Source organism: Copadichromis virginalis, linkage group LG23 (assembly GCF_057382275.1).
Source record: "Copadichromis virginalis isolate Kocher_CV1m ecotype Utaka linkage group LG23, C_Virginalis_male_GT1.1, whole genome shotgun sequence".
Classification (NCBI taxonomy): Eukaryota; Metazoa; Chordata; class Actinopteri; order Cichliformes; family Cichlidae; genus Copadichromis; species Copadichromis virginalis.
The window spans coordinates 21,275,654-21,297,035 of record NC_140639.1 but is presented as its reverse complement, the minus strand read 5'-3'; the positions used below and the strand labels follow the sequence as shown (position 1 = coordinate 21,297,035).

General features: G+C 39.9%; 1 protein-coding gene across 2 annotated transcripts in view; it reads left to right on the top strand.

The window, feature by feature from the left end:
* Nucleotides 1-749: 749 nt before the first annotated feature.
* Nucleotides 750-21,382, top strand: part of agap1 (ArfGAP with GTPase domain, ankyrin repeat and PH domain 1) — a 189,483-nt gene continuing 168,850 nt past the window's right edge. For both annotated transcript variants that reach the window (XM_085448188.1, XM_085448187.1), the window contains exons 1-2: nucleotides 750-1,605; nucleotides 1,688-1,852. In XM_085448188.1, coding sequence (XP_085304314.1) covers nucleotides 1,690-1,852 — 163 coding nt within the window. In that variant the 5' untranslated portion in view covers nucleotides 750-1,605; nucleotides 1,688-1,689. The remainder of the gene's footprint in view (nucleotides 1,606-1,687; nucleotides 1,853-21,382) is intronic.

Genomic DNA, 21,382 nt, shown 5'->3' with positions numbered 1-21,382 from the left:
GTCAGCTGACTGGTAAGACTCACTTATAGAATAGCCTTTTCTACAAGAAGTAATATTAGATCCAATATGTGACTACAAAATGTCAGTTATATCTATATGGCACATTTAATTACATGTAAACTCAATGTGCTTACCATAAAAGATAAAATTGACGACTGACAATTTTAACAGAAGATTTTCTAAACTTTTTTTTAAAATATCTGTTTGGGTGTTTTGAGAAAAATAAAATAAAATAGAAGAATGAAAAAAGCAAAAATGATAGAAATCAATATAAAAAAAAATTGAAATTATATTCCATTAAGTAAACTCTGGCTGGTGTCTCGGGGTCACTGATGAATAAGAAAAACGTAATTTTTGTCATGCTTTACAGAAAGGAGAAAAAAAAAACAAAATTGAAATACAAGAAAATAATTAATTTAATGGAACAAACTAAAGTGTTTATGAGAAAAAAGTGTCATCTTCGGACTGTATTGTTATAGCTTTTTAAAAAATTAAATAATGATTATTATATTTGGTTATTATTTACAGTTTTTACAATAAAAATAATAGTCATAAACAAATGACAGATAACTTAAATTAAATTAAAATTAAATTAAAGAACAATAAGGAACAGAAATTAATGACTGAAAACCCCTCAGCTACACCTTTTACACTAATATACGGTTTCTGCCTGTTTTATAAGAGAAAAAACTGTAAAACGTTTTTTAAAAGTGTCGCGTTTTATTTTGAAAGCATCACCGGAACTCTGCTGCGCTGCGTGTACAGCCTGACTCTCCGGGAGGAAGCTCTCCGGCCGGGATACCGCAGCTCCAGTCTATACGGGATGGACCTCACCGCCGCACGGACAGGGGGGCACGGCTGAGTGTTTGGGCGCCGCGTGCGGGACTTACTTGAGAGATACCTGCTGTTCACACACCTGGATTAACTTTAGAGGCGCGCGAGCTCCTGTGGAGTCCAGCTGTTGGGGGTTTAATCCGGACAGGTGGACGTTATTCAGCCAAGACATAAACAACAGACGGACCGGAGCAGGCATCCTAACTACCCCCACCTAACTGTTTACCAGCCGGGTACCTGCTCTGATCTTGCCCGCTTCTGAAAACTCCTCTCACGGCCTCTGACCCCCCTCTGAGTTGGTGAATAAAGCCCACTTTCACACCTGGAAAACGGTTACTTTTTCCTTACCTCCCGCTCTCTAAAGCTTGGAAGCTAGTTAGCTTTAGCCGGCTAGCCTAGCCACCTAGCATCAAGGCCGTTTTCTTTTTTTTTTATCCTCCTGCTCCTCTCTGATTAATAATCCTTTTTTAAAGTTTAATCCAGCAACACCGGGGCGAGTGTCGCTTTAATCCCGCACGGACTGCGGGGGGATATGGGGAAGCGGCGCTCAGCCTGCCGCACATCTGTCACCGCAACGGAATCTGGAAGCGGGACACCCCGAGAAACGGCTGCCTTCACCGGACAGTAGGAGCAGTGTGTCTCTTCCTCTGGAAGCTGCTCTGGAAGCAGCACTTCCATGAATTTCTCCAGGCATGTAGAAGAGTTCCACCCCTCGCTGCTGGCATAAACCTTGCACCCACACTGTGATTTAAATTCCCCGCACATCTGGAGGTAAACAGCTGGAGTATGAGTGTGCTCTAAGGCTGCTGGAGGTCACAGATTTCACCTTCTTCTTCTTCTTCTGCTGCTTCAGCCATGAACTACCAGCAACACCTTGCCAACTCGGCCGCTATCCGAAATGAGATCCAGAGGTTCGAGTCCGTGCACCCCAACATCTACTCTATCTACGAGCTGCTGGAGCGGGTGGAGGAGCCGCTGCTACAGAACCAGATCCGGGAGCATGTCATCGCCATTGAAGGTAGGACAGGACCCGGGGGATGGAGGAGGAGGATGGATGGATGCTGGTAGTATGTGGGTGGGTTGGTGAAAGATGGGTGACAGCAGACTACATTTCCAGCCCGGAGATGGTCTGTTAGATGTTGCACAATCCGCCTGAATTGTTGGTGGGAAAGTTTATTTAATGTTCCCACAGTCTCTTTCTCTTCTCGGGAAATCGTGTTCAGGCTGTGAAAGCTGTCATGTTTGAGTCCCCCGTATTTCAAGGGAAAAACAAAGCAGTTATCACACCGTGAGACACTCATTAAAGAGTCCTCATGAACACAGAGTAGCACTCTTTAAAGAAGATCCTGTATGGTTCTAGAAAACCTTGTTAATAGTGACACCTGTGGGTGTGGATTGAATTGCCGGTGGCGTTTTGTTGCTAGTGTTTGGTCTTCACTAACAACAAATCTAGTTTGTTTTTTTTTACTGTTGGATGTATATTGTACAACATCCAACATATTTTGTGTAGATTCTTAAGTGGAGGGGATGTGTCACCGTGGCAACCAAGAAAACTGAGGTCTAAAACCAGTCCAAACTGTTTTATTTTAAACAGCGAAAGTTTGTTTCTGCCACTAAAAATAGGGAAAATGGCCAGGGAGGTAACTCAAATTTTTGAGCTGTTATCACAAAATCCTAAGTAAGTTATCGTGGAATAAAAAATTGGAACGTTATTATCTCAAAATTTTGGGTTTTATCTCCAAATTCAGAATGATTATTGAAACACTTTAAGTTCAGAATCAGAGAAATTTTATTAATCCCTGAGGGAAATTGAGTTGTCATAGCAGCAAATATACAACAAACATTAAGCACTCATACAAAATGAGTGTAGAAACAGATATTGATAGAAGTTGTTTTCAAATTTTGTATTTATTGTCTCAAAACCTCAGGTTTTTTATCTTTCCATTTTTGTCTGAGATATCTCAAAATCCCAAGTTACTTTCAAGTAAATTGAAATTTAGTTATTATTACAAAATGTTTTTTTCAACAAAGTTTGAGTTATCACAAAATTTTAAGTTGTAATATCAAAATTTAGAATTAAAAACTGAGCATCTCAACATTGTGAGTTATTCTCTTAAGGTTTTAAGTTAAATATCTAAAAATTAGGGGTTACTTCTAAGCTAGGATTTAGAGTTATCTCAAAATGTTGGACTTTTATCATAAAATTTCTGGGTTTAATCTTAAAGTTTTGAATTACTTATGTTGAAATTTCAAGTTACTTAAGTAAGTCAAAATTTACATACATACTTGAAAATCAAACGTTAGTGATTCCCTCGACCATGAATCCCTTCAGTGTCCAAATGTGGACATTTTCACCCTTTAAAAGTAGAAAATACTAAGAAGAAGAGGAAAATTGGGGGAGAGACTTTATGAATTTGGGGGTGGAGTTACATTAGAGTTACATTAGTTTAGAGGCTGCTAAAATGTAAATGATCAATTGAATGGAGAAAATTAAAGTGATTTGGTGGGTTTTGTACCTTAGGCTTTTGCCAGTGATTCAGTGGGTTTTGTCCCGACTGAACTAGTTATCGAAAAGACGTTATTGATAACAAAGCCTTTTGTTTACATCTTCTTTGTGTTTTTAGTGTTATTATCAGAGTCTCAACACAAACCTGACTCAGGTGATAAATAAACTTGCTAGCAGTGATCAAAGAAAGTGATAACCTTCGAGGCGTTCTCGATGGATCGGGTAGTTTGGGAACAGATTTATTCCTCGTAATTCACAACATCACCGGGATTACACTTTTACATAACGGCTTCATAACTTAATCCCTCTGTCAGATTAGCAGAAGACCCTGTGCTGAACAGCTGTTTCAGCCTCCATAAGTACAAGTGTCTCAGCATTGATTTATTGATTGATATTGATGGGGAAGCAGCAACGATCTGACATGATCCTTTCTCCTTTAAACACAAGAGGCAGTGAGAGCCAGATGGCTGCTGTTTGGTGGTTAATCCAGTGAATTAACCACACATTGGTGCAGAAATCCTGTAAATCCAGCTCAAACATAAGCAGATATTACATTGAAACAGAAACGATCTGATCAGAGAGAAGCAGCTGGAATTCAGAGATGTTACAGCTGGAAGTGAAACTCTTTCAGACCTGAGAAGTGGAGTTTCTGCTTGCTCCTTTGGGCCACATGATGAAGGAAATGATGCTGAGGATGACGATATGAAGCTACTGTCATTTCAATGAAAACAAACTGATGAAATGTGAAAGAAAGAATAACGATGGAATCTGCTATTGCAAATAAGATGATACGATCTGACACACTAAATAAAATAACAACAAAAACAAATTGCAACACTAGTAGCAATGGATGATCTGATATCCTCGTGTTGGTGTTGTTCCCTCGTCATCATAAATAATGTTGTTCCAGGTTCAACATTGCAAGTGACCAATCACATTGTTGTGACGTCCCCCTTTTGTGCCTTTGAAAAATACCGTCTTAAAAAAATCTACTTCACTTGCGAGAAGAGAAACCGCTTCTGTCCGCCCATCCAGGAACTTCAGTTCTTTGCATTTCAGGATACTTTTCTTTAATAAACGGTAAGCATTATACATATCGTCCTTGCAGAGGTGGTTTCTCTTCTCGCAAGTGAAGTAGATTTTTTGAAGGCGTTTGTTTTTTTTCGAGGTCGCGGATGACGTCAAGAGAAGGTGATTGAGAAGGTCACTTGCAATGTTGAACCTGGAACAACATTATTTATGATGACGAGGGAACAACACCAACACAATCTGTAATGACATACATTAAGCAGAAAGCAACTAATGATGTAAAAAAAAAAGGTAAATAATTGAAAAAGAGGATTTACAGCTGGTTAAGTGTTTTTCAGTGTGATTTTAAAGGATCCTGGCAGAGTAAAGGGATTACATCACTCATGACATTTAAAGATAATAGCTGTGCTGTGGTTTCAGGTGATTTATGGGTAAAATAATCACTGACAGGGACATTAGAAGCAGCAGAAAACCTTCCGCATTTTCCTCTCAGACAGTTACTGCTGCTTGTTCTTCTAATGAACACAGCAAAGAGCTCAAGAAACAGCAGCCATGTTTAAAATGCGTTCAAAATTTATTCATCTAATTAAAATTCACTATTTGTGATGATGGTCAATAAGGCAATCTGATGATCACGTACATTTACATGTGCGGCCCAAATTTCAGTCTCTCCGTCTTTCATGTTTTTGCCTTAAAATGAAAATATTTGTGTTGGATATACCTCTTTCGTTAGCTGCCTTAAAGGCAGAATTACAGCGTGTGAATGTATGGCTGATACAACATACATGCGCAGTGAGGATAATTCTGATCTATTCCGATTTGTTTCTCAGTAGTTTCTGGTGTCATGTGTTGCGTTTTGAGATCTTTAAGCGTACTGAACTTTGTCAGGTTCTATTTTAATGATTTATTGATTCAACCGCTCTGACGGTAGTCAGGCTGGTGAAATTGAACTTGAAATTGAGCTGTTTAAAAATGTGACTGTTAATTAATTATAACATGGAGGGCAACTATGTTTTCACATAGGACCGGGTAGGTTTTATGCTTTTTTTGTCTTTGTCGACCCACCTGAATTTTGTCTCAGTACATCGCTTTGTTTTGTGGTCTGTTTTGCTTTTCTAGGGCCCTGACTTCTTATGACATGTTTTTGCATTTATCGTTTATGATCCATTTAACTTTTGGCCTACTCACTTTTTAGCTTTATGGGATTTTTATTTTTTGTAACCTTACCTTATTTTGGGCTTTATTTCTTTGCCAGTCTTGATTTTAAGCCCCACCTTCTTTTGGGGGTTTCCCTTTTTTCTTGACCCTGCCCACTTTTGGGACTACTTCATCTGTTTTGCTCTCCAAATAGACTGTTAATGTGTATGCATCCAAAACCCAGTCAGGCATTACTCTTACTAAAGAATATTATTTCCTGCACCACAAAAATCTGTCCTTTCCCACAGTCACTGATATCTGTATATATAGAATACTCAGAGGGGGTAAAAATACTTTTTCTTGGCACGCTGTCTATCTGTTGAGGCTTCAAAAATACTTCTTCGTGTAATCCTGATCTGTAATGTTCTAGTAGTTTGATCTGAACCACTGAATGTGAGATGTTCTCCAGCAGAAAATGTGACAAAATTTGAAATAAAGAATATGTTGAACTTCTCTAGGTTTCATTGTGTTTTGAAAGCTTACCATTGATGAGTTTTCTAACAGAATGATTGACGTTACAGTCCAGCTGTGCTGGTAATAGTTCAGAGTGTCAAATCAATATTGTCACTTACAGAAAAGTGCAGTAATTGTGTCTTATTTCTTTCTTAGGCTTGTTATTTCTCATAAACCTGGCCTAAAATAAATGGGGTTTAGTTTTTGCATTTCTTGTGTATTTTGGAGGATTTTGAGTCAGATTTGAGTCTGAATTGAATCATTTAACATCTGCTGTGGTCTTTATAGTCAACAGCATGGGTGGTTTGAGGATGCTTAATAGTTCAGCAAGTCAAATTAGTATTGTTGTTGAAATAAAAGTGTCGTAATTATACCTTATTTCTTCCTGAGTATAGTTGTTTTTGTTAAATTTGGCGTAAAATGAATGGGGTTTGGTGTGTTTTTAGAGGATTTTGAGTCAGATTTGAGTCTTAATTGAATCATTTGACATCTGGACCAGCTGCAGTCCTTACAGTCGGCAGCACAGGGCTGAGGGTGGAGGCATTCAGTGGCCTCGCAGCTGTCAGCTGAGTAGTCCAAGCACTGACTCGCTCCTGCTCTGTTCACTTCCATTTTGCCTGAATTCACATGGTGACTCATGCTGGAAATAACCCAAAACAGCAGCGGCAGCACTGTCATCCTCTGTCTCTGCCTCTCGGTGCACATCTGGACGTGTCGCTCAGATTCACGTCGGGTTACATAAGCTCTCGGCTCCGGAGGCTGCCGTCCTCACCGCTCCCGTGGGCCGTGACTCGGCCCAGTTACGGCGCTCTGACTGCACGCCTCTGTGGGGGCTCATTTGCATTTGAGGCGTGTGCGAGGACGGATGGGCAATGCCCTGCCAGCCAGGTGACACTGACCCACTTTCTCTGTGTTTGGCCTCACAGCTGTGGATGCATGAAATGAAACCAAACCCACGCTGTGAACATCCTTCACTTCATCCTCCCACAGCAGGAGAGCCAGCGTGGAGTGGAGGTTAACCAGCATCAGAGGCTACAGAGTCCCACTTAAAGGCTGTAAAAGAGCTAATTAAGAGCAGAGAGACACAGAAACTACAACAAAGAAGAGAATAAAGACTTCTTTGTAATCTTTGAGTGTTTATGTGAAACTGTGCAGGTTAAAGTCCTGCATCAGATTCAAACAGTGATTCATATATTGTGGAATTTACCTGTCGGAGGTGAGCTGAACAGTTGCGTGGTGGAGTGCAACAAGCCTTTTATTTAATCACTCCTGCTCCTTTGTCCGAGTGCTTCTCCAGTAACACCGGCGTCTACTTTCTGCCTCGGGCTTTTGTCTCACTCCACCAGCCTGTGGTCAGCGAACGCACCGTGTGACCCAGTTAGCCTCACCACGGTGTGTTTGCTCTGTGTTTTCTCTCTTCAGTTATTATGATTGTGCCCACGCAGCACTCATTCTCATGTTTCAGCCATTAGGACTGACTGTGACGCAACGCCCATCCCGCTCAGGGACGAGCGGAGATAAAGAGGCAAGCAGGGTTTGGGACTCAGTTAAAAGAAATCTCGCAGGGCTGCCAGGGGGTGAAACTGACACCAACCTGAACCTAAGCATTGTTTTTAGTCACCTGCTGCCAGGATGGCTGCAGATGATGATGGTCATTTTGGTCTTTGTCTGTCATCAAGCTGAGAACATTTTCCTACAGTTTAGCTTTTAGCATAGTTTATATGGTTTAGTTTATATAGTTAATAGTTTAGCTTATAGTTTATAGTTTAGCTTAATTTGACCTTTTATTAAAACATTAAAATCACTTTAGGCTAAAATGGCAGAACAGTAATATGCCAGGAAGGACACTGTATGCTAAAACCAGAGGGAGATGAAGAAAGAAATGTGAATCACATGTTCTGTAATGTAAATAAATCATGGTTTAAAGCTATAAAACAGACTGCAGCAGGAAATCAAAGCGGCAGAGTAGCTGGAAAAGTTCCAAATATCAGCACAAGGTCTGAGAGACACTTTCAGGGTTTTTTTTTTCTTTTCTTTACTGCATGTGGAAATTTTTTGGTGCCCCTCAAAGAGGGTTTAGACAGCCCCCCCCCCCCCCCCCCCAACCAAAAAAAGAAAAAAAAAAGCCTCCCCAGTGTTAGCTTAAAATAACAGCAAATTTGTCAGAGATGGAAAGGGTTCAGCCTTTCAAAATAAGAGCAAAGGGCCTGTACACTAGTTGAATAAGTTTCCTTATTCTCTTTGATAGATGAAAAAATAAAGCTAATTTGTAAAATATATTTAGACCTTTGCATGGGAAACACTGCAACACTTCAAAATTAGCAGAATAGATTCCCTTTGGACTCTATTAGCTTCACTTGGCATGATTTACAGTCCAAAATAGGGCTGCTCAATTAATCGAATTTTAATCACGATTACGATCTGGGCTTTCAACGATCATTAAAAATGACTGAGCCGATTATTAGCCCCTCCCTCATTTATCCGCGACACCTTAAAGGCCGGTCCATGAAAATATTGTTGGGCATAAACCGGTTCGTGGCGCAAAAAAGGTTGGAGACCGCTGATTAAGAGGACCCGAGGGAAGCTCGGAAAGCTAAGCAGAAGTTATTTGGAGAGGAGAGTGACTGCCGTTGGTTGAAAAGAGAGGTAAAAAAAAAAAACTTCAGTGGTGTTGCGCACTATTTTATATTATTTTTTAAAGTCATTATTCAATACATTGTTATTGTTAACCCTTTAAAGCCGGTCAGAGCAGCACGCTCCGTTTTGTGTAACTATTTTTAAATCCCTGTAGAACCTGAACCATGTAAGCTAGCGCAATAATTTGTTTTGCATACGAAACCGGAGGAGTTGTACTTACATCTTATGCCACCAGCTTGTCCTCGGTCACGGTTTCCTTCCACATAAAGCTTTGCAAAAATTGCATAAAAAGCGCTTGCAGGAACAAAAACATAATATTCCAGAAACACGCTTTACCGATCCGATCAGCTGTTCCTAACATTTCCCACAGTGAAACAGACGTCACCGCTAACTATCGCATGTCCGCCATTTCCTGGCCAAAACTGGAAGTGACGTCATTTTCGCGGAAATGTAGTTTTTTTTACTTGTAGGCCTTAAAAGCCTATACTGGTCATGTTTGACTTTTCTGAATAGTTTCTGGGATGCTTAGAACTCAAATTGCACTGCTGGAAATAGTTTATTTTGATGCACCTGCTGTTTTCTTTGCTAATTTGCATCATAGGATTGTTTTTTCGTTTTTCCTGCAGTATATAAAAATTGGTGTATCTCCAAAATAAAACTATGAAGACACTCAAAATAAATTTCCTGTTGTTGTAAACTATTTTTTGCAACTTTTTTGTATTTAAAGTTTTGAGGGATAAGCCTCTTAAATTTCTCCAAGTAGAAATATATGTAAAAAAAACAAAAACGATTTTCAATTTTTTTGTAGTTTATTGCACTTTTTTTTGCAATTAATGTAGTTACTATGGACTTAATGCATACATATTATTAAAATATGGGCTATAACAGTTGCATAGCAAATTCAAATGCACCCACAAATGGCACTACAACATGTAAAAAAATAATATAAGCTCTGGCGGACTTGGTTCTATAGTAGGTCTTAAAGAGTTAAATAAATATCGTCAAATAATCGAGATCTCAATTTCAGTGAAAATAATCGTGATTATCATTTTTGCCATAATCGAGCAGCCCTAGTCCAAAATAATCCTTATTTATCTCAAACTGTTGTAGAAAGAAAAATTATATAAATACAACTTCAGATCACCTTTTAGACAATGACTGGGCAATTCATTTTGTCAAAGGGGCCATGTGAGAAGCTGGAACTATTGTAGAGGGCCACACCAGTCCCAGCTTCTTATAGGGACCATTTGGAAAATGATTTAACCGCCTGTGTTATAGAGTGCTTTTGGTTGATGATAATGACAACCAGTGCAACTAGTAGTTGATAAATTAGTTTGCTGGCAGAATATTAATGGTTAATCATTATGAAAATCAAATAATTGATGATATTTGAGTAAAAAAAGGTCAAAAGTTTTTCTCTCCATGTTATGTTTTTGATCTGCTTCTTCATTGGTAGGTTTTAAAGAACCCCACCCCTTTTAAATACAAAGAAGTCATTTTTGCAACCCTGCCTTATTTAAGGATGTTTATGGTCCCGCCTTCTTTTGGGGGTTGACCTTTTTCTTGATCCCGCCCAATTTTGGGTCTATTTCTTCTTATATTACAATTGGACCTCTTATTTTCTGGCTTCTTCTGTTTTCCTGGTGTCCCACTTTCTTACGATGTTTTTTTTTCTTTTATGACCACACATTCTTTTTGGGCTACTCCTCCTTTTTGAAGAATTCCGCCCTTTTTATTCTTATTCTTGGATTAAAAACAAGGTGAAGCAACACCTTAAATACATACAAGAACACTTGACAATAATACAGGGCTGTTTTAAGCCACCATATGCTCATAAAAAATTAAATGATGGATCTTCACCTTCAGACTACTTACTAAGATATTTTTGTATGATACTGATGGCAGAAATACAGCAGTTATTTGATTTATAATTATATAATTAGTTTATTTCCTGAATTTTAACAGGGAACCATTTAGATGATTAAGTAGTTGTTTTTAAGATAAAATTGAGAAGTTTTTAGAGTCTGTCCTGTAAAGATTTGATGATTAATGCTATATCAAACTTCTGTTCTGTGTTTTCTTACATTTTCTAGTGAAATGATCTGTTACGTGACTGATTGTAAAGTAATCTTCAAAGTGAGGGTATGTGCGTCGGTTGTTTCGTTGTTTGTTGACGGTAGCACTTTTCTGTAAGGCTCAGTGAGCGTTACTCTGGCAGATGGTCGATCTCAGAGTGTGATTGTGATGTAACACTGCGGCTGATTGACGGCCGCTAATAACTGTAATAAGGAGTCACGGGATGCTTTTAAACGAGGCTTTTAGCCATTGCATAACTGCGCCCGCTGACCGCCGCTGAAGTCTGTCCTGAGATATTACGCCTCATATCTGTGCACCTTTTGTCCCCCCCTCATAGCTCCGCCTCCACCCCTGCTGACTCCACCAGATTAGGGCCAACTGCTGACATTATGTTCTTGTTTCTTTTTTTTTACCAACATTCATTTGTTTTCCTGCTTTTCATTACGATTAATGCTTGAGGTGAGTCATCATCAGTGGAGTGGAGTAAGCGCTCTGTGGAGGTGGGCGGGCACTCAGGCAGCACAAACTGATAATGTGCAGCCACTGGGAGCATTTAAAGTGATCGATACGACACCTGAGGAAAGACTTTTAAAGGTTTGATCACCCCCTTTCATACGTGGAGCGATCATAAAGGATTATCTCAACAGTTGTGGGGGTTTATTTTTACTCTCGAGCCTCCGTCTGCTGAGATCAAACTCAATCCAACCTGAGGATAGAAGCTTTGCCCACCCTCCTCCAACAATCACACAGACATCTGTACTGTGTTATGTAAAAACAATAACAGCAAAAAAGCTGCAGATTCAGACTCTGACAGGTGGAGCTGCAGATTTAAACTCCCGGCCAGATAAATAAAACTGGACATCATGTAAAAGATTTATTTGACTGTAGAACAGCAGATGTCTAACATTGTCCTGCTTTGGTTCTGCAGTTTAGCTGTGGTTTTATCTCAATGCAGCCAAAACCAGCTCCAACATTACTGCGCAGTCCCACTCATACTGGCTCTTACTCCCACTCTCCAAAGCAGGTCATCCACCTCAAATATAGTACTCTTTCCTGAAAAACATACCTGTTCAGATAGTTTCAGTTTTAATGCACAGTGTCAGTTACCCAACCTTACCATTAAAATGGTTGTTGTTGTTTGTTTGTTTTTTTAAAGACGTAGTTATATAAATTTCCTTCTTTTAGTAAACATCTTATTTCTGGATTCCTCAATTTTCTAATTCTTTGTCTACAGTATAGTTTTTATTAGTGACAAGATTCACAGATTTATTAATTTGTTTTGTTACTTTGTTTCCCCCTGGTCCATTAGGGACCCGCCTTCCTTTGGATGTTGCTTGTTTTCTTTTTTTTGTTTTCTTTTTTGTTTTGTTTTTTCACTCCACTCAGTTTTGGCTTTGTTTAGGGTATACCACCTTATTTTGGGTTAGGGTGTTTTGCTTTTCTAGGTCCCACTTTATGGTGTTTTTTTTTTTTTTTCCTTTTATGACCTCAACTAACTTTAGTACACTTCCTTTTTAGCTGTTCAGCTTTTAAACCCACCCAAATATGGTTGTTCAACACTACCCATATGGAAAAGATATATATAAATCTTATAAAGTTTGTATCTGTCTTGTGTGAAACTTGTATGAAAAGCACACAAGAGTGAAAACACATATAAGATCCCTTGAAAAATTATATAATGAAACTTGTATGTTTTGGATACTTCCTAAAACAATATATGAAAGTAATGAGAAAGTGGCCACTTTCATGAGTAAATCATATATGTTTTTACTATTTCTTTTCCATATGGGTAGGCTTACCACAGAATATAGAAGTTTCCTACACCAAAATAAAAGCAAAATAATAAAACTTCTGCTTCTTTCACCAAAGTGCTTTTATTTAGGGCTACCCCAACCTCATTTTTCCTTTTCTCTGGAGATTTGTTTCGCCTGTATCCTATTTTTCTTTTTAACTTTTTAAGTTTTTATAGAGAATAATTTGTTTAGGCTCCACCCTCTTTTGGGGGATGTCCTTTTTTTGTTCCACACCTAATTTGGGGAGTAAATGCTATGTTAGAACTCCAGTGGCCTGTTTGCTGACTTAAAGCTAACGATATCCAAATACAAAACCAATTTCACATTATTTTGTGTGTATTTAAAGTCCTGATAATCTAACATGGATTTAGTTGATGGCAAGGCTTCCTGAATTCACCTGTGTAGCATAAGAGTATGCCAATAAACATCAGAAAATGTGCCTGTTAACTTTATCTTTTTGATAACTTTAACTCTTTTGAACATTTTGTCTTGAAGATGTTGTTTTTTAGGGGCCAGTTTCACCAAATGTGCAACAGGAAAGCTGCAATAAGTCATTTAAAATTATTTCCTCTCACTTTTGCTGACCTGATTTCCAAAAACAGGGACCATTGTCGTGATCTGTGCTATATCGACTTTATCTTTAAATGAAGCCAGGTATAAATAGGCAGTTGACACTGAAATGCTGGAACAAACACAAATATTTATCCCGCACTGATTCGCGCTGTGTTTTAAGATAAACAAGTTAACCAGGATCCCCGAGCAGGTCCTCATGGTCATTAAGCCCAGAGGATGCTCTTATTGATCGGTCTGCAGAGGAAGCATCTCAGGGAGGCGGGGAGTGGAGGGGGGGATATCGACTCGGGAGAAAATGTCAGAGCCGTGCCGTGATCTGCATCCTACTGTCACAGATGGATTAACACGCATTAGGAAGATAAATACCAGTTCAAATGAGCTGCCAGTCCAGCTGAGTCCAGACCTCCCTGTAGCTGGCCTGCTCTGATTTGAAGCCTCTGCAAAGATAAACAAGATAAATTACGAGGGAAGCTCGTGTTGCAGCTGATTAATCTGGCTTTGAAGATGTAATTTCATCCTGTTTCGAGTCATTTTTAATGTCTTTATGAAGAATAAATGGTTCAGTTTTGGGGTTATGAAAACTTCAGTGTCATTACAGCCGATGATTCCCCCTGCAGGAATTGTGGGTAGTTCGGCTGGATTTAGCCGAGCTGTTTGAATGCGTACACGGGGGATTCCCTTGTTTTTTTTGTTTTTTTTTTTTACTGTGGAGGTTTTATAGCCTTCACAGTGTTTCAGTTTGCTTTTCAGTATCACAGTTAAACGGAAGCTGCTTTTCTCTGGATTATGGTGACGTTAGCGTAAAGTTTATATGATGACATCACTAAATTTGCAGCACTAAGATTCATCACAGACCTTAAAGCACTTACCTGCTGCTGCACATCGTGTGCTCGGCTTGTATTATTCTTATTTATAGGGCCATTGTTACCATGTCTCCACATTTTCCTGACCTCCATCTGTCAGAAAAGTGTGGGAAGTTATTTTCTTCTGTGTCAAGATTTGTTCCTTCTGTCTGCCCTGAATGCTCACGCTGAATTTAGAGAAAGGGCGTTAAATTGTGCAGCTTCCCCCTCCTCAGTTTGAAGTAAATCTTCAGCAGATGGTCTCACTGATTGGATTTAAGGCTGAAAATATTCTGCCTGAGACACTCGCTTATTCTGATGATTTAGGTTCTCACATCTTTATCATTGTTTGTTTATTCATCCCACTTCATCTCCTTCATGTTTGAAGACTTAATTATTTGTGCTGGCTGTACTCATGCCTGTCTGTCTCATGTAAAGTTGGCTATTGATGTCTGAAACTTTGCACAGCTTTGGACAACAGGATGGAAAACATGCGTGGAGATTATTCACCGGTCTGCTGTAAATCATGTTCAAGTTATTGCGGCTCAAATGCAGATGGGGTCTAAAAAGGCCAGTTTTTCTGTTCCAAGTGTTTCCATTTAGATGAAAATCCAATAAAAACTGTTGGACAGTAACAGGTTAAACATCCAGACGGTGGCGTCTCTCCTCGTTTGCTGTAATTGGGCTCAGCTGAGGGAGGGTCACCTGTTAGCGATGCTAAAAATACCCCCACTGTCGTTCTGCCTGCCTGCCTGCAGGGCCCCATTAGGGTGATGTGCTTATCATCCATCCCTCAGTGTGTGTGATATCCAAACACATGACTGCACTCGAATGCAGCGGTGCTTTACGTCAGCTGTACGATTGTCCGCCACTGTTGTTGTGTTTTAAAGGCAGGAGAGGCTCTAAGTCGTGTAATGAGAGAGCCCCGAGGAGCTACAGCCTTTTATTATACAACAGGACAGATTTAGATTCAGGAGAACCGACTTAAAGATAAAGTTTGAGAATATTTGATTGAACATTTGCTCTATAAAAAGGAAAGTCAAATGAGAGGTTTGTGCAGTTATAAATCAGTCAGATCTGAACACAAACACATGAGACACACATTCTTAGCTTCAGTTTGACTCACACTTTTAAAGGAAACCTCCAGAGAAATCAGAGAAAAACCTTCCTGATATTATCTTAGATCTGTTTTGCAACTTCAGGCCAATATTGACTGTTTATTAGATACAAACTTCATTATGAAGGTTTCATTAAAATTGTGCTTGCTCTGTATTCTAATAGATCTGATTTGTATAATGCTTGTTTTTACTGTAATAGAACAATGACATATAAAACAGTTAGTTCAGAATCTTCCTGTATTACAGCACTTAAATGCTAGCTGTCTGTACATGTGTAAATGTAGACTGCTAAAGATGACTCTCTCTTGCTTGCATATGGCCCCAGAATAAAACTGGCTACACCCAGGGAGAGAAAATCCCAAACCAGAAAGATGGATGAATTAATCCCAGAATTCCCAGGCTAGCTGCTTACCATCACTCCCAGTCTTTATGCTAAGCTACGCTGACTATCTGATTCCAGCTTTGTACTTAAGGTTGCCCAGGCGAGCAGATTATGACTGTTCAAGCCTAAAAACAAACAGATGATAACAAAAAGAAAAGTTTTACATTTCAGTGTTGTGGCTTTTTATAATAACAAATTAGAATCCTTTCATAACTTATGCAAAAACTCTGTACAACCCAACACATCTGTCCAGCAGAGAAACATCTGTTCTCTCACCTTAGCAGTTTATTTTAACCTAAAAGTGTCAAGTCTGTTTTATCTATAAAGGTCAACATCACATGTTAGAGCTAGAGTGAAAACAGGACGGCTACCTCCTTGCAACTAGGAAAAACCTGTGCTGTCATGGTGATTGCATTCATTTTTTGTTTTTTGCATCTAGTGACAGATTGAAAGTAGCTGCACTGACCAACTGGTTGCCCAGAGGTTGAGTGTGCATCACCCTCAACCACTTCTAATCCGGTTGTTCAGTGATGACGCGACAAATCCTACTTCCGGGTCTAAAGTAGTCTGCGTTTAATATGGCTTTTGTGTTGTTAACATGTTTAATGTTTTGTATTTTCTTCTATTTGATCTCAAAAAGCTCCTAAAACAGTCAGTGATCCCTGTTGACCTCCCTCGGCTTTTATTACCGCTAATCATTTATTTAAGATCAGTTTTTAAAACCTTAGGATGTAACTACAGCCCAGCCCATGCAGCAGTATATGAATGACTAACCTCGTATTGTGGATGGATTATCTCAGTTGTTCTCCTGGCTGAAGTCCTTTTACAGCATCCTGCCATGCGATTACATTTGTTCCTGACCACCGAGAACACTCACGTTAACTTTTATCGAGTGGGAAAAAAAGTTAGCTTGTTTATATTATGCTAACATAGCTGTGTCGCTAGCGGTCACGTAGCACATCATTATATACCAGCTAGCCCAACTTCAGTAACCCTACAAACGTCACTGCTGTTTAGTTTTCTGTCTTCATTTATGCTGGAAGTGATAACAGAGCTGTACGTTTGAATTTGTTTCCAAAACCCCGCAGTCAGGACATGCTATATTGTATTTAGATAGAAGCTAGCGAGCTAACTCCCTGCTAACTTTTAACTCCGTTAAATGTCATAAATTCCGTTTTCATGGATGCCTGGATGTTAAACTCAATTGTTACTCCTGGTAGAGCAGAACGCTGATCATTTTATTAAAGATGAAAGACTTTAGACAGTTTTTCAACTCTCAGTAATGCCATAGTGATCGTTTGATATATGGACCTGCAGCGGAGTTTAGGTCCAGACACGGCTAGTGACGTCAGACTGAACAACCGGATAGCAAGGCGATTGTGCCTCAAGTGAGCCAACCGGTCTCTAGACAACTGCAGCTAGATTCAGATTGAATCACTCTCAGACAGATTGGCAAATGTGTGCAAATAACTGCCGTCTAATTGATAAAAGCAGACAGATTGCCAATATGATGTGGTCAGTCTGAGACAATTTGCAGTGATGATCATAATTTGTCTGCAACAGAGGTCTCAGCTCTACTGTTTGCCGGCTAGTTGTGTCATTTTTTTCAGTTAAATTGTTGTCCCGCTGTGACTGCATGATTATTTGTGTAGGAATCTGAACTTCTCTTTCAGATTGGCTGGATTCTGAATATAAGCAGTCAGTGTGAATTTCTGTGTATGCAGATGACAATAGATTTGCAGTTTCTAATGATTTGTCAAAGTTGACACAAACAGATTGCATGTAATTGCCAACCTGACCTCATTTAGTTACAGACTGATTGCAGATAGACTTTGTGTTGTTGCTGTTTTACCAGAGTTGTTCTGAAGATGCCAGCTGACTGCAAATGGTTGCAGACCACGTCCTCATCTTCGAGCAACCATGTCAAAGTCAGCGAGATTGTGTGACTGTAGCGTAAAGGTTCAAAGTTCATCACAGGCATAAAACATGAAGGAAAATGTCTGTATATTTAAACACACACTCAGAAATAAGACCTAACACTCTGTTTGTAATGCTGAAACACTTTAATGTTATCTGACGTTTGCTGTGCTGGTTTTTACTACGTCCTGTTTTACACTGTGGAGCCATTTTAACATGGTGTTTATTGTATTTTATTTATTGATTTATTTTTATTTTCATATTTTTGGTGCACTAATAAAAACATGTAACCCTGTGGCGTGCAAGCTGCTGATTGTTCATATCTGATATAGGAGAACTTTAATGGCACATTAAATCTGTGGTGGTGACTGTGGGTGTGGGAGCTTTCTGACAAACATGAAACTGCACAGGAGGATTTCCCCTTCAAAACACTGAGCTGCTTCTTTACAGTGAAAACACTCGAGTTGATTCTTTTCAGATGGGCTCGCGGGGAACACACAGAAAGAAACAGGAAGCAGAGAGATGAGGGTTCAGGGACAGACTCTTCTCTGTGAGTCCCTTCATCACTTTTGAGTCTTGACCTTCTCTCTGCCTTTAATCACAGCCTCTCTGCTCAGCCACAAAGCACAGCGAACACGCCGAGCCGTGGCTGGCTACTTGATGTTTTCAGGTGGAAATCTGAGTACGACCCTTCATAGATGCTAAAAATGTGCAGATATCTGTTAAAATTTGAGATGAGGCCGAGCTGTGACTCATTGGTTCCACGTTTTTGTCTGTGCAGAGCTTTTCAAACCTGGTGATTGTTTGTTTGTTACCTATTGGAGATGTTTTGGCTGATCACTGTCGGCTCGTTGTCCCTTCTCTTTGTCTAATCTGTGTCGTCTCATGGGGACCCCCCACCGAGACGCCACTGCTTGTGTCCTATTAATCCTTCTGCTTGGTCGAATCAGAGCCTCCGTCCACAGACTTTCCCCCTCTGACCCCCCTTTTTTCCAGACCAAACAGTGCAGGGGATGAAGGGTTAAATCAAGCAGAGCTGCAGCACATTGCTGTTTCTGAAGTTTTCTGTTTACAGCCTTTAAGCATATAAAAAGGTTATTAATTTCTTTCTCTAGGATGATGATAAACAGGTTTTTCTGTCAGTTTTCTGCACATAAATCAGCTGCACGCAGAGTCTTACAGGTGTGCCTATGGAGTGTTTACCTTTATAGCAATTTATCTAATAGCATATACTAGTATCTGTGCTCCTCTGTCAGTCGGTCTCCCTCCTCTTCACTCACAGAAACAGTTTTAATGGGTCATTGTGTCTGAATAATGCAGAGCTCGGGGCTTTGCTGCTAAATTTGGTTCAGCATCTCCTCTGTGATAGGCTGATCTATATCTCCCAATGCCTTTCGTCTTTTTTTCTTTAAAAAAAAATCCATTACCCCTCCCTCAGAGTTTTTTTTTTTCTTTACATTTTGTCCTCCAAAAATGCTTCCTGCTCTGCTCAGTGTGAGGTCAGAGGTCGCTCTGAGTCACGGCTCAGTCACTGAGCGAGCAAACATCAGAGGCCGGGTGTCACCGCCTGGAGAAATCCTCCGTGTTCAGACATTAAAGTTGAGATTTGGATGCGTTTATCTGTGCAGAGCTGCTTTTTCTGTGGTTGGGAGATGATCTGTGCCTGCAGAGCTGCATAACAATGAGTTCAACACAAACCCACTCATCTCTGCACTGCTCAGAGGGTTTGGAAATTTGCATGTGTTGCACTGATGACTCGGACACAAATTGTAACCGGAGGAGAAGGAGCTCTCCGTCTGACCTGCATTAGGTTGTAGAAAGGTGTCTGACTTGTCCATCCTGCTCCTTTCCTCCCTCGGGAGTTGTGCTAATGAAACCGTGCCTAATCTCTGTGTGACCCTCACAGGTCAGTTTGAACAGGTACTAGAGGAAGATTTTCTTTTCATGGTAATCAAACGTCATGTTCAGAAGCATTAAAGACTCACCAGAGAGCAGGCCCAACCTTTTTTATTAAGGGACATGAACAAAATAGCCGTCATGCCTTGTGAAGTGTCCCCATTTCTTTTCTCATTTAGCTGTCACACTTTGGGCAGCCCATTTATGGCATTCAGAGCTACGCTGACACCTCACACAGTTCAACAAAAGGGCCTCGCTGCCTCTGGTTTGTTCTAGAAGGGATGTTTGATTTCATCTCCTCCCATCAGATGATGCAATCAAGTCCAGGCTTTGTCCTGCTTGTTGTCCTATTTGCTGACAATCTGCCTCAAATGTGTTTGGTTCTCATAATTCCTGCCATCAACTGTTTAAACAAGCTTCATGAACAAGTCACCAAGTCATTAATAACGTTTTGTGTCGTTTTATATTGTAATGTTCATTTACGGTAGCCATGAAATCCCAATGCACACTTGGAGTTGCTTGTTGGCACATCTTCAGGGAACCACAGAAGGTGTGCCATGTATTCTGATTGGTTGCTTAGGATCTTTGGGTTCATGAACTAGGTGATTCACAGAGAAAGTGTGTTAGATATCTATCATTAAGTCAGGCAGGCTGTCTGAATAAGAGACTGAAAAATTTGCAGGTGAGAGGCAAATGCATGAGTGTTTTTCTTTCATGAACAGATGAATGCTTCAAATTTGTAGCTGCTTCTTCTAATTCCCTTCTCACCTGCATCCGATCTATCATTTTAAGGCCTATTTGAACTCCTTTGAAACCTATTTGCTGGGCAAAAGGTAAGGCAGGAATTTCTTTCTGCAGAAATAAAAATAAAAGAGAAACTCTGAAATCAGTTAGATGAGTGCAGGAGAAGATGATTTGATTGATTTATCCTGCTGAACTAAAAGCAGCTTCTGTTACCATCACCATAAAACCGGAGCCTCAGTCTGAGTTTTTTTTTCATCCCCATCATTCCCATGAGGAACTGCTCACTTCTCTAACAGTTCATAAAAAAAAAAAAGAGACAAGGTTTACGGCTCGTCTCACGGAGCTTCCTCATTATGATCCAAACTCACCACAAATCAGACAGGAAGTTCCTGCATGAAACCATTGGCTCAGACTGATACGATGACATCTGAAATCGCTCATATCCTCCAATAGGTCTTAAATGTCACCACAATGTCCTAAAGATGGATTTCATGTGTGAAACCAAACACTGATTTTACACTGGCACTGATTGTTTATTTTGGGGGCGATCGTGGCTCAAGAGTTGGGAGTTCGCCTTGTAATCGGAAGGTTACCGGTTCGAGCCCCAGCTTGGAAAGTCTCTGTCGTTGTGTCCTTGGGCAAGACACTTCACCCGTTGCCTACTGGTGGTGGTCAGAGGGCCCGGTGGCGCCAGTGTCCGGCAGCCTTGCCTCTGTCAGTGCGCCCCAGGGTGGCTGTGGCTACAATGTAGCTTGCCATCACCAGTGTGTGAATGTGTGTGTGTGAATGGGTGGATGACTGGTTGTGTAAAGCGCTTTGGGGTCCTTAGGGACTAGTAAAGCGCTATACAAATACAGGCCATTTACCATTTTATTTTGAAGGCCTACAAACAAATGTATGCTGGCTAAGCAATACTTTTACAACTGGAAATGTATGCTTTTGGTATTAGTAGCAGCAGAAATATGTCGTTTGTGAAGGTACCATCAACTTTGAGCCATGTCTCTCATGGAAAATAGATTTTTAATCTCAATGTGACTTTTACATGGATAATAAATCTTGTCATTGTAATAATTTAATTTGATAAACAATACAGTGTTTGTGTTTTAATTGAACAAAACCAGGAAATTGAAAGGAACTGAATGAAGAAATTGAATGAAGGAATAAAAGATGGATGTAATCACCGTGTCCTTGGTCGGTGCCATTTTGGTGTTTTGAAATTTAGAGCTAAAGAGCCATAGTTAAATGCTTTTTGTCTTTTTTGACTCTCGCAGGACAAGAAATTACATAATACACATCAGATATTGTTCAGGAAGACTAAAAATTCAAGTCAGTGCAATTTTATTTATATAGTGCTAATTTGCAACAACAGTTTCCTCAAGAAAGAA